Genomic DNA, 14,086 nt, shown 5'->3' with positions numbered 1-14,086 from the left:
TTATTTGAAATTTTATTACATAGATGCATGTTGGGGGTTCTCTTGGCTACAGGTAACAAAAAACTAATCAAAATGGTCAGCAAACTATAGCCCTTGTACCAAAATCCAGCACACCATCCACTTGAGTATGGCCGATGAACTAAGAATAAGAATGATTTATACATTTTTTAATGGTTGATAAAAATTAAAAGACTATTTCACAACACATGAACTTACGTGAAATTCAGATTTCAGTGTTCATAAAATAAAGTTTTATTGGGACACAGCCACACTCATTTATTTACATAATGTGCTGCTTTTGTGCTACAGTGGCAGAGTTGAATAGTTATTACAGAGAATATCTATATGGATCACATATTTTTGCTCTGTCCTTTTATAGAAAAAATTTGCTGATCTCTTGTTTAAACAATAAGGAATATTTAATCTTACACAGGAAGTTTGTTGCTCAACAGAAGAGGGAGGGAACAGTGAATTCCAAAGCCATTTCAGTTAGTTGTATGTAGGGTGGTGTTCATAGAGATTCAAATAGAAGTCACTTGTATTCAATACGTATTTGATAGTTTTATTTCCATGCTATTGCCATGCCATGGAGAGGAAGCGAAATACAGGCATTTTTTGCTTTAGTGTTTAAGAGCTTTTCTTTGGAGACAAACCTAAGTTAGGCTCCTGCTTTGGGCATTTACTTCCAGTGTAATCTGGGACACGTGACTTAATTTCCCCTTTATTTGTATCACCTTAAAATATAAATAATAAGACCTACCTCAGAAGGTTGTTTTAAAGATTAAGTAGAATTTTATGATGTACTTGCCATAATTACCGCAACGTAGTGTTGTTACTTTTGATAATTTTTTGACAATTTTGGGGATAATTTTGAAGAAATAGGAGAAAATGAGAGAGACTGAATAATAGATATATCTAAGAGAGGTAAAGAACTGAGAACATTTTAATTAGCTAGGTGTTGTGGCACATGTCTGTAGTCCCAGCCACTTGGGAGGCTGAGGCAGGAAAATTGCTTGAACCTGGGAGGTGTAAGTTGCAGTGAGCCGAGGTACGCCATTGCACTCCAGCCCAGGCAGCAGAGTGAGACTCCATCTGAAAAAAAAAGTGATCTTGGCTGGGCTGGGCACATTGGCTCACGCCTGTAGTCCCAACACTGGGAGGCCTAGGCAGGTGGACCACCTGAGGTCAGGAGTACAAGACCAACCTGACCAATATGGTGAAACCCCGTCTTTACTAAAAATACAAAAATTAGCCACGCATGGTGGTGGGTGCCTGTAATCCTAGCTTCTCAGGAGGCTGAGACAGGAGAATCTCTGAAACCAGGGAGGTGGAGGTTGCAGTGAGCTGTGATCATGCCACTGTACTCCAGCTTGGGCAACAGAGCAAGAAAGACTCTGTCACACATACACAAAAAGGTACCTTATCGTCTCTGCTATTCATTAGGCTCACATTTATAAGAGGATTTGATGCTTTTTGTTTCTTATTTTAATATGTTAATTAGCTGACTGAGTAAAGAATAGTGTTCCACAGGGGTTTTTTGTCCTTAAATTCTCAGAGACTTCCCTCTGAATAAATAGCCACCAGACCCACCCTGGAAAAGAGGCTGCTCTAACCTAGGGTTGGGGGCTGGTCTGGGAGTGAGTCCTTTGAGCAGGTGGCCAAGGAAGCAACCTGGTTGAGAATTTGAACACATCTTTGGTTCCTCTTAATGGTTAGAAATTAAAACTGAACATTTTTAGTGGTCCTTCTTCTCCCATACTTACTGAAGAGTAAATATGGAATACTTGAGTTTTCTTCCCACAGTTTTTTTCTCCCCAGTTTGTTTTTTTCCTCCCCATGTTTGTGATTTCAGCACCAAAACTAGAATTTTTCATAGTCCTTCATTATCAGCCTCGCAGAGATTGGCAAACTAGGCAGGCTGCCTGTTTTTGTAATTAAAGTTTTATTAAAACACAGTCCCACCCATTTTACTTACATTACTGTTCATAGTTGCTTGCACACTACAAGTTGAGTAGTTGTGACTGAGACAATATAGCCTGCAAAGCTGAAAATACTTTCTGGCCCTTTAAGGAAAAGTTTTTCAACTCCTAGGTGACAGTGGAAGTTTATGTTTTAGTTTAGTTTCCTTCAGAAGCAATGACTTGGGTCAACATAGTTGACTTGGGAGGTGGTTCTGGAGTTACTGGTAGGGAAAAGGGGAAATGATGGCAGCCAGTGTATGGTGCCTTAATGAACAGGCGACCCACTAGCATCTGGGACATAATCTTCCTGGGCCAATGGAACACTCCACTGTGTAAAGCTAGCCTCAGTGTTTTTCCATTTAAGGGCCTGCATTTGGGTCTGCCCCCAAGAGTGTTAAACACCTCAGCACTTCTGGCCCGCCCATCCTGCCTGCTGATGATGCCTGTGTGGCCTTAGAGAGGTCTTTGGCAGACAGGTGCAGATGCCAATAGGAAGCTGGCAGTGATTATGAAGGAGCATACTGAACAGTAAGTGCCAAGGGGATACAGGCACAATACCACCTCCTTCTGTGTTTACATGTATTAAAAGGGAATAAAGACACACATTTTACTCCTGATCGTCTCTCCCACCCTATTTTTGTTTGTTTCTTGTTTATAGAATTGACAAATGTAAATGTACTTCTTTATACTCTTTTTCTTTTTTTTTGGAGACATGGTCTTACTGTGTTGCCCAGGTTGGATTGCAGTGGCACAATCATAGCTTACTGTAGCTTCAAACTCTTGGCTTCAAGTTATTCTCCCACCTCAACCTCATAAGTAGCTGGGACTAAAGGCATGTGCCACTACATCTGGCTAATTAAAAAAATTCTTTTGTAGATAACTGGGGTCTCACTTTGTTGCACAGGCTAGTTTTGAACTTTTGGGCTGAAGTGATCCTCCCACTTCAGCCTCCCAGAGTGCTTGCAGGGATTACAGGCATGAACCTGTAAATGAAAAATAAAATTCTAAGGTCCCCCAGCCATCTGAGTGGACTTCCTCCTCAGCCAGGACTCTTAAAATTTAATCTGAAAGACTGATTCAGGCCATGAAGGGAAGTAGGGGGTCAGACGTGCCTTATTATACCTCTCAGGCATTTATGTCAACACAACAGTCTGCTAAGAAACATTTTACAGCCTGTTCTCTCTGAAGGCTGCTAGCTAAATGCTTCATCTGCATGATAAAACTTTGGTCTCCACAACCTCTTATGCAACCCAAATATTCCTTTCTGCTGATCTCAGGTCTTTAGACAAATTCAACCAATTGTCAACCAGAAAATGTTTAAATTTACCTGTAGCCGGGAAGCCCATACTTTGAGTTATCCACCTTTCTGGTTCTACAAAACACTGTACCCAGCCTCATTTATTTAATTTGATCCTTTGACTTGAACTGAAAAAAATGGCATTTTATTCCATCTTACAGTATTATATACTAAGTTCACTCCTTAGTCTCCTTTCAATGACTTGGCTGCACAGGTCTAAAGATGTCTATTCACATAAAATACAGTATGATCCTGTATCCTAAAGTGGAAGAGCATGATTGTGATGCATTTTAAGGCTAGATCTGTAAGAGCAACGTTATATTTGATTACTTTAAGATGCTTTGCAAGTATCCTCTTTTCCCTATGCAGGCAGTTTTTTAAACATTCTAACCTTTATAGATTAACCAAGAATTTTGAGAAATTTAGTGTAGGAATAAAATTTGAGTTGAGGGGATGTAAATTTTTTACATTTGTCTTTTGATATTAAATAAAGCAAGAAGTTAAACAAACTGTAAAGGAGATCTCCTAATGGGTTGGTGAAGTATAAATTAGAATTTATAAGTTGTGTTCTGTTTTTCAGCTCGCTTTGCCCTGTCATTTTTGGTCATGAAGTAAGTATTTTACTTAATCTTTACTTAAAAAGTATATAAAGTTAGCAAAAATAGCATATAAAGACTTTCCAGAAAGTGGCAAATTTCTGTTGGCCGTTTATATTATACTACGAATTTTTATTCATAAATTAATGACATGGAGACAAGCAAACTACAGCTCCTTTTATTTATTTATTTATTTAATTTTTTTTAAGACAGGGTCTTGCTCTGTCACCCAGGCTAGAGTGTGATAGCTCAGTCATGGCTCACTGCAGCCTTGAGCTGTGGGGCTCAGGTCATCCTCCTGACCTCAACCTCCTGAGTAGCTGGGATTACAGGCATGCACCACCATGCACAGCTAATTTTTTTTTAAATTTTTTGTAGAGATGGGGTTTTGCCATGTTGCCCAGGCTGGTCTCTAAGTCCTGGTCTCAAGTGATCCACCCAATTTAGCTTCCAAAGTGCTGGGATTATATGTGTCAGCCATATAGCTCCTTTTAAGAAAAAGCTCTTACCAATTAGAGTAAGTAGAAATGGGCTTTTATTTTATTATTTTGAGACGGAGTCTTGCTCTGTCACCCAGGCTAGAGTGCAGTGGTGTGATCTTGGCTCACTGCAACCTCTGCCTCCCAAGTTCAAACAATTTTCTTACCTCAGCCTGCTGAGTAGCTGGGACTACAGGCATGCGCCACCACAACCCAGCTACTTTTGGTAATAAATGGGCTTTTAAAGTGACTAGACACTGCCAGTACTAAAGCAGAAACAAATGTTACTCATTTTTGTGGAATGGATTGATGTTTTGCAAGGTAGGTCTTGGTAATTTCTAAGATACCTCTCTGATGTTACATCCTTTCAAGTTTTGACTTTTTAATCATTTATATCATAGAAGTTTGTTTTTAGACTTCCTTTTCTGAGAAAAAAGAATTAACATTCAATCATCCTTTTAAAACAATCCCCAAACAAATCAATGTCATAGAAGGGGGACCCCTTTTTTGCTAGTCATCTTTATGTTTTCCTTACTTCTGTTTTTTGTTCTTTTTCGCACTTGAGCTTGTTAAAGCAGGCTTGGCCTTAGCACTCTTTGGAGGAAGCCAGAAATACGCAGATGACAAAAACAGAATTCCAATTCGAGGAGACCCACACATCCTTGTTGTTGGAGATCCAGGCTTAGGAAAAAGTCAGATGCTCCAGGTAGAAAATCAGTCATTTAACGTTTGGTCTTTTGCTTGCAAAATGCATGAATAATTAACAAGTGAATTTTCTCAAAGCATATAGTATGTGTGTTCCAGAGGACATGGTTAGGTGGTATAAGTGAATTGGAGTTTGTGTGAGTAATATGTAATTTATATCTGGCCGTATTTTTAAATTGAGCCAGTTTCCTGTTACACAGGCCGTATAGACGTCCTGATCTGTTGAGACATCAGCTATTAGGAAATATTAACCATTTCTCTAACCCCATAGTAGAGATGGGGTTTTGCTATGTTGCCCAGGTTGGTATTGAACTTCTGGGCTCAAGCAGATCTACCTGCCTCAGCCTCCCAAAATGCTGGGATTATAGGTGTGAGCCACTGCGCTCAGCCAGTGTGCTCTCTAAAAATGCCTATGATCCCCTTCTGTCCCACTCAATGCGGAAAATTGACTAGGGCTTCCCTAGCCCTTTGGTAAGTTGTAGTAGTGTGATTCCTGAATCTTTGTCCAAGGATTGAGACCCTGGCTGCACATCATAATTACTTTTGGAGCTCTTTGAAAATACCATAGCCTACAGCAAACCAATTGAGTTAAGAGTTTTCATGTTAGGGTCTTAGTGTCTGTATGTATACAGCAGTCCACAGATGATTCTGATACGCAGCCAGGCTTGACAACTGCTTTGATCTTGTAAACCCACTGTCCTTCGTATCAGAGTCATCCTTTTTTGCCTGTGGTTGAGTGTTAAACCAGTCATCATTTTCATTCCTTCTAAGACATTCCATATATATTTGGTTCCTTTTGGCCAGCTGAGGCTACTTTTTAAAAATCAAATTCTGCCCTGAGACCTTGCTACAAGCCTGACAACTGAGGTACAGGGTACCCCTTATAGGTGAAACAAAACAAGCCTCATAATGAACAGGAATCTGGGCACAGTGGCTCACACCTGTAATCCTAATACTTTGGGAGGCCGAGGCAGAAGGATTGCTTGAGGCCAGGAGTTCAAGACCAGCGCGGACAACAAAGTGAGACCCCCCCACCCCCGCATCTCTACAAAAAAATAAAATAATTAGCTGGGCATGGTGGCACACACCTGTAGTCCCCGCTACTCAGGAGGCTGCAGCAGGAGGACTGCTTGAACCTAGGAGTTGGAGAATGCTGGGAACCATGGTTGTGCAACTGCACGCAGCCTGGGCAATAAGTCAAGATCTTGTCTTAAAAAAAAAAAAAATGAAAACAGTGTATTTAGAATATGTAGGAAAACGTGCAGGTGGGGATGTGAATTGTTACAGCTTTTTTTCTGCCTTTTGTGATGTACATGTGCATGTGCGTGTAACTTTGGAATTAATGAATTATAGGTGGGAGCCTGCTTTAACCCCTAGAGTGTCTTTATTATCTGTACAAATCTCATAATTTATACATATTGCTTGCAGTATATAAAACTTCCATTTTTTTGCTCTTTTGTTTTTTTTCAAGAAATGTTTCTTGCCAGATAGTTGTTCTGAAATATATCTAGTGGTATTGAAAGTGTTAATACCAAGAAGTTACATTGGCAGTTTTTCTTGTTTTTCAGACCTGGAATAATGCCTTCAAAACCCTTGGCTCAGTTTAAAAATAGAATCTGTAACATATTAATGGAAATTAAACATTGTGAATAGTATAGAGTATGACATGTAAGCCACACTAAGCCAGGGTTTTTAAAAACTAGACTAACAGGCTGGGTGCAGTGGCTCATGCCTGTTATCACAACACTTTGGGAGGCCAAGGCAGGAGGACCCAGCTGGGCCATATAGTGAGATCCTGTCTCTAAAAACAATTTTTAAAAAGTTAGGTGTGGTGGCATGTGCCTGTAGTCCCAGCTACTCAGGAGGCTGAAGTTTTAGACCAGCCTGGGCAACATAGTGAGACCTTGTTTCTACAAAAAATAAATGAGCCAGGCAAGGTGGCATGCTCCTGTAGTCCCAGCTACTAGGGAAGCCAAGGTGGGAGGATCACTTGAGCCCAGGAGTTCAAGGTGGCTATGAGCTATGATTGTGCCACTGCATTGCGGCCTGGATGACAAAGTGAGACCCTGTTTCAAAAATAATAAATATAACAAAATAAAAATTAAGCTAAAACCAACAGTTATGAACCACTTACTTTATATTTTTAATTCTCTTTTCTTCTGACTACTTAGTAAACCGTCATACTCTGTGTTATAAGATTTCTTATAAAGACTAATAAAGTGTATAAGTAACAAAAATAATGATAATTACTACTTATTGAGCCAGCACCATAGGATAGCAGTGGGTGTTTGAGATATGAATACTGTCCCTTGGAATTGGGCAGTGCATTGCCTTACACAGCGGTTTTACATTGGACACTTATTATGTGCCAGGTACCAAATTAAGTGCCTTGCATACATGATTTCACTTATTCTTTAGGGCAGTGCTGTGATAAAACATAAGGAAGCTGAGGCTCAGAGAGGTCTGAGAGCCACACAGCCGGTACATGATTTAAACAGGTCTGCCTGACTCCAGAGAGCTACGCTTTTTTTTTTTTTTTCTTCCCTGGGATGGAGTCTCACTCTGTTATCCAGGCTGGAGTGCAGTGGTGCGATCTTGGCTACTTTTAACTCTTGTGCTATTTATTTTTCTTGCCTTCTGTAGCTTGTCTACTGAGAAGGTGAGCATGTATTAAGCCATTTTATTACCTGATGTTTAAAGAAACATTGGAACCTTCAAAATTAAAATTGGTACTCGTGTTTTTGCTTTTTGAACTTGAAAATGAAGCATAAATTGGAATTGTATTGAGTATTTATATGACCACAGACTTCAGAATCAGACTACCTGAGTTTGATTGAATCCTGACTTTCCACCTTCATAGCTGTATAGTTCCTCATTCACTCTGTTGGCCTTGGTTTTGACATCAGTAAATCAGGATATAATAATACCTTCCTCTGATGATGATGGTGCACCTTGTAATGTAAAGCTCTTAAAAGGAGGCCAAGGCGGGTGGATCACAAGGTCAGGAGTTCAAGACCAGCCTGGCCAATATGGTGAAATTCCATCTCTATTAAAAATACAAAAATTAGCCGGACGTGGTGGTAGGTGCCTGTAGTCCCAGCTACTTGGGAGGCTGAAGCAGGAGAATTGCTTAAACCCGGGAGGCAGAGGTTGCAGTAAGTGGAGATCGTGCCACTGCACTCCAGCCTGGGAGACAGAGCGAGACTCTGTTTCAAAAAAAAAAAAAAAAAAAAGAATATACCTAACGTTTGTGAGCAATCGCAGTTAGCTATTACTTCCCTTTTATTTTGGATGATTCTCTTAAACTTTTTGTTTCTTTAGGCAGTGTGCAATGTTGCTCCACGTGGCGTGTATGTTTGTGGTAACACCACAACCACCTCTGGTCTGACGGTAACTCTTTCAAAAGATAGTTCCTCTGGAGATTTTGCTTTGGAAGCTGGTGCCCTGGTACTTGGTGATCAAGGTGAGAAGCCAAAAGGAATAATTAGTGATTCTGGGGCTTTTTAAAAAGCCTTTCCTTTTCAGTTAATTTCTTTACATTATGTTTAATAGACATTTAGATAGCGCAGTCCTAACCAGTGACTTGACACTGTCGGAAATAATCATTGGAAATGCAGTATCATCATTTTTATACGATAGAATTGAAACTGTACTTCATGTCATTCATTTTCAGAATCTTATAGCAGTTACAAGTATGCGTAAAAATCAAATAAATATGTATAGCTCCCTAAACTTCCCATTTCATACCACCCGTCACATTTGTGATCATTTTTTTTTTAAGCCTGTTTTGAAGCTTTATAGTAAGCTCCCTGGAAGGTGAGATTTGGATGTCTTGTGGAGTGCCATGTTCCCATTGCCTAGTACATAGGCATACAGTAAATACATATTGAATGTGTTATATTATTTAGTTTAGAATAGTTTAGAAACCTTGGCACTGACAAAAAGATGGATGTCATCCTTTGCTCACGAAAGACTTGCAATAAGAGATTAGAGATGTTACTTTAGATGCTTTTTTCTTTTTATGAGACAGAGTCTCGCTCCGTCACCTAGGCTAGAGAGCAGTGGTACAATCTCAGCTCACTGCAACCTCTGCCTCCCAGGCTCAAGCCATTTTCGTGCCTCAGCCTCCTGAGTAGCTAGGATTATAGGTGTGCGTGACCACATCCAGCTAATCTTTGTATATTTAGTAGAGATAGAATTTCACCATGTTGGCCAGGCTGGTCTCAATCTCCTGGCCTCAAGTGATCTGCTTACCTCACCTCCCAAAGTGCTGGGATTAAAGACTACAGGTGTGAACCACTGCACCTGGCCTACTTCAGAATGAATAGTTTTGCCATATTAACCAACTCGTTTTTTTCAGGATTTGAGTAACAGGTGATAAGAAATCCAGGCATGGGCTCAGCAAGAAGAAACCTACATTGGGCTTTGCCACCTAAGTTTCTCTTTGTGGGGCCTTAAGCTTATTGAAAAAACACGTTCCCATGCATGTGTCAGGCAGTACCCAGATTCCAGTCCCGTTAAGGTCATTTATTCTTTCTGGTTTGCCAGTGACTTCCACATTTCTGAACCTCGTACCTGGTAGCCACATTTGACACAGTTAATCACTCCCTCCTCTTTGAGATCCTTGAAGCTCTCCTTGGTTTCCAGGCCACTTTACTTCATTCTTTACTTCTTTCTCAGTCTTTACTGGTTCTTCATTTCCATGACCTCTTACCTGTTGTTAACTAAGGTGCTTACTTCTTGGACCTTTTGTCTTCTTGGTCTGTATTTACCTTCTTGGTGATCTTATATCATTTCATAGCTTTACCTACCTATCTGAAAAATTCTAAATTTATTACCTCCTTTCCTTTAAACATCAGGCACATACTTCTTATTGTCTACACAGTATCTCCACAAATTTCTCAAACTTAACATGTCTAAAATTAAAATCCTGATTTTGCCTTTCAAATCTATTTTCAGTCTTCCTCATCTCAGTAAATGACAACTCTTTCATTCTAATTGCTCAAATCAGAAAACATGGAGCCATCTTTGACTTTTTCTCATGCCCCACATTAATCTGTCAGCAAATGTTGTTGACGCTACCGTCAAAACATATCCAGTATCTAACCACTTCTTCACTACCCTGGTCTATGGCACCATCCTGTCTCACAGGGATTATTACTGTAATCTCCCAATTGGCATGCCTGTAACCACCCTTACCCCTTCCTGTTATTTTTAATACAGTAGCATAATCTCATTAAAATTAGATTATGTTATTCTTTTGCTCAAAACCCTCTAGTAACTGCCCATCTCGCTCAGAGTGAAAGCCAAAGCCTTGAGAGTGCCCCAGGGCCATTCATGTTCTGGCCTTTCACCTCTTTTGCCTCCTTATCTGCTGCTTCCCTTGTTTCCTCTTCTCTAGCTCCACCAGTGGCCCTACCTTGGACACCACCAGCACACCAGGCAGGTCACATTTCCTCATAAGGGCCTTTGTACTTGCTGTTGCATTTGCCTGGAGTATTGTTACCCCAGGTAGAGCTGCTAAGGTTTGTTTTTCTTCCCCCTTCATGTTTTGCTCAAATGTCCTGACCCTAGTTAGGCCTTCCCTAAATACTATATTTTAACTCATAACCTCCCCTGCCTCTGCTGCCACCTTAGCAGACCTTATTCTCCTTACCCTCCTCTACGTTTTCCTTCCATAGCACTTTTCACCTTCTATATGGTTTACTTTTTATTGCCTACCCTGCATTGGCTGAGTAGAACGTAAGCTTCACAAAAGCAGGGAATTTTGTCTTTTCACTACCATATCCAGCATGCCTAGAACATAGTACTGGTATATAAAGGGCATGCAGTTTACTGAATTTATAAATTTATTGCATTTATATCCAGTAAGTATTTGCTGAAAAAAAATACATAAAACATATATCTGGTTATTATATAGTTCATCAGAAGTAAGAATCTCTTTGCTAAGTTGCCAGGTGAAGAAAATATAGTAATAAAAAGGTAATAATTATTAAATCATGAAACTTTTCATTAACTAGAAGTAGAAGGTGATTTGGAGGGTTTTTAAAAATTTTTAATGCCAGCACTTTGGGAGGCCGAGGCAGGTGGATCATGAGGTCATTGTATATGTTTAAAGAGGCTAAGTGATTTCCCTATATGTGTTTACAAGTATATAGTCAGTACATGGTATAGGTTTTGAAATATACTTCTTAAATGTATGTGTGTATAAAATCTCACCTGTTTGAATTTAAGTCCTTAAGCATTTTGAGGGTTACTCTTATCTCTTCTTCATTTTTGTAATCCTCACAACATAGTGCCTTGCCTATGAAAAATGCTAAAGAAATAACTATTACACAAAACTTAGTTAAATAAGACAAGTATATTACTTGCTGTGAAACAAATAATAATTCTCCATTGTATGACATTTTATAATTTTAACTGCTGAAACAAGTGGAAATAATTATTGTGAAACATTTTCTATCCTATAAAATTTGGAACTCGACCAAAGAAAAAAATTTGTCTGCATTATTCTACTTTGATTGTAGGTATTTGTGGAATAGATGAATTTGATAAGATGGGGAATCAACATCAAGCCTTGTTGGAAGCCATGGAGCAGCAAAGTATTAGTCTTGCTAAGGCTGGGGTGGTTTGTAGCCTTCCTGCGAGAACTTCCATTATTGCTGCTGCAAATCCAGTAGGAGGACACTACAATAAAGCCAAAACAGTTTCTGAGAATTTAAAGTAAGTCTGTTCAAATATTTATACCTTTAAGATTGAATCACTCTAATCAATAAGAAAAAGAAATAAATAGCTCTCAGAACTACATGGGAAATATATGGATAGTTCACAGAGGTTAAATGCGTCCAACAAATGCACAAAAAATGTGCTTAAACACTCCAAAGTAAAACAAGAAGTACCATTGATATTCACCAGATTGGCAGACATTTTAAATACTAACATTATTTGCAAAGTAGTGTGGAAATGACTGGGCGTTGTGGCTCATGCCTGTAATCCCAGCACTTTGGGAAGCCGAGGCAAGTAGATCACCTGAGGTCAGGAGTTTGAGACCAGCCTGGCCAACATGACAAAACCCCATCTCTAATAAAAATATAAAAATTAGCTGGGCTTAATGGCAGCTGCCTGTAATCCCAGCTACTTGGGAGGCTGAGGTAGGAGAATTGCTTAAACCTGGGAGATGGAGATTTCAGTGAGCAAAGATTGTGCCACCACACTCTGGCCTGGGTGACAGAGTAAGACTCCATCTCATTCAAAAAAATGAAAAAGAGAACAAGAGTATTTTCTCACATACACAATTTAGTATTTTGAAGGATACCTTGGTGTGTTAATCATGATTCTAAATGCACATTCTGTTTGTTACGGCTACTCTACTTTTACGACTACTGTTCAAAGAGATAGGCACACAGGTGCACAATGATAGGTTTATAGCATGGGTATTGTAGCATTATCGCTGCCAAAAGTTGGAAACACCTTAAAATTAGGTAACACTGTACAGTGGAAAGTAGTGATTATGAGAACAAGAGTGGCTTTGTATGTACTAATAGGTGAACATGGCTGTGCTTTACTGTTAAGTGAGAAGAGCACATTAACTTACTTAAATATGTGGCATGGTCCCGCTTTTTTCAAAACCAGTGTTTGTATCTGTATGTATGCTTTCTCTTCTAATTCATTCTGTATAGGTTGGACAAAATGTTTGGAAAAGGAAAAATGTATGTAAGTGATACAAAAGTGAGAGACAAAAGAGTGCCTCTTGAAAAATTAGAGACTTTAGTGGGGGTGGAGCTAATTTTTTATTGTTTAATAATGTATCAATATAGAAATAGTCTTTGATACATAGTGAAATACACAACTTATACTTGGAAATTTAGGGTATTTCTCTACCACCACCGCAAAAAGTCAACCTACTAGTAGCTGTTCTTTAGTAAAATGACAAAGTGCTATATTAGAAAAATCAGAAAGATCTACTAAACAAAAATCCAGGGGACTTGGATTCTGTTTTTAATAGTATCATGAACAAACTACTGAACTAGCTAACCTCTGATATGTCATGTAGCAGTATTGCCAATTAGTGATAATAGGACATGAAGAAGAAGTCAGTGGCATTGGTGGTGTGAGAAAGGGCCATGTCCTCAATCTACCCAGGTTAGGTACATGTCATTCTTGTGCCCATGTTGCAGTGGTTGAATATATCAAATCCAAAAAGCTATTTGCTTATTTCTTTAACCTAAAGCTTGGTTTTTCAAGTTCTACATGGAACTTGAGAAGTAAACAAGTGAGTAAACAGTTTTCTGGTTTTTCTTTTTGATTCCAATCATTGTTTCTTCTTTCTTTCATGCTTTGTAGAATGGGGAGTGCACTCCTATCCAGATTTGATTTGGTCTTTATCCTGTTAGATACTCCAAATGAGCATCATGATCACTTACTCTCTGAACATGTGATTGCAATAAGAGCTGGAAAGCAGAGAACCGTTAGCAGTGCCACAGTAGCTCGTATGAGTAGTCAAGATTCAAATACTTCTGTACTTGAAGTAGTTTCTGAGAAACCACTATCAGAAAGACTAAAGGTATAAATGTTTCTTCTCCTTAATCATTCAGTTTGGTTCTGTTTGAATGTCAAAGTTCAGTGTATAGAGTACTTATTGTAGAGCCATAGGATATAAACTTTTTTACCAGAACTTTTTAATGTTTCAGTACTAGAGTTTCAAACTTCATTTAAAATAATCTAAGTCGACCGGGCGCGGTGGCTCACGCCTGTAATCCCAGCACTTTGGGAGGCCATGGCAGGAGGATCACGAGGTCAGAAAATCCAGACCATCCTGGCCAACATGGTGAAACCCCGTCTCTACTAAAAATACAAAAATTAGCTGGGTGTGATGGGACACACCTGTAGTCCTAGCTACTTGGGAGGCTAAGGCAGGAGAATTGCTTGAACCTGGGAGGCAGAGGCTGCAGTGAGCAGAGGTCATGCCACTGTACTCCAGCCTGGCAACAGAGCGAGACTCCTTCTCAAAAAAAAAAAAAAAAAAAAAAAAAATCTAAGCTAGGAAGA

At 39.3% G+C, this 14,086-nt stretch overlaps 1 protein-coding gene across 7 annotated transcripts in view; it reads left to right on the top strand.

The window, feature by feature from the left end:
- The window catches only part of MCM8 (minichromosome maintenance 8 homologous recombination repair factor), a 39,717-nt gene that overhangs the window by 16,183 nt on the left and 9,448 nt on the right, over positions 1 to 14,086 (top strand). For 6 of the 7 annotated variants that reach the window (XR_004274136.1, XM_032295460.1, XM_032295462.1 and 3 more), the window contains 5 exons: positions 3,839 to 3,869; positions 4,899 to 5,039; positions 8,360 to 8,501; positions 11,566 to 11,761; positions 13,382 to 13,601. Coding sequence is in view for 5 of the 7 variants with exons in the window: in XM_032295460.1 (XP_032151351.1) it covers positions 3,839 to 3,869; positions 4,899 to 5,039; positions 8,360 to 8,501; positions 11,566 to 11,761; positions 13,382 to 13,601 (730 nt within the window). In the remaining 2 variants the exon portion in view is untranslated. The remainder of the gene's footprint in view (positions 1 to 3,838; positions 3,870 to 4,898; positions 5,040 to 8,359; positions 8,502 to 11,565; positions 11,762 to 13,381; positions 13,602 to 14,086) is intronic. The other variant, XR_004274137.1, reaches the window with a different exon arrangement.

The sequence above is a fragment of the Sapajus apella genome, unplaced genomic scaffold, assembly GCF_009761245.1.
Source record: "Sapajus apella isolate SASKATOON/1434 unplaced genomic scaffold, GSC_monkey_1.0 scaffold33, whole genome shotgun sequence".
NCBI classification, from domain to species: Eukaryota; Metazoa; Chordata; class Mammalia; order Primates; family Cebidae; genus Sapajus; species Sapajus apella.
The sequence above is the reverse complement of the archived record's forward strand: the minus strand, read 5'-3'. Positions and strand labels throughout refer to the sequence as shown.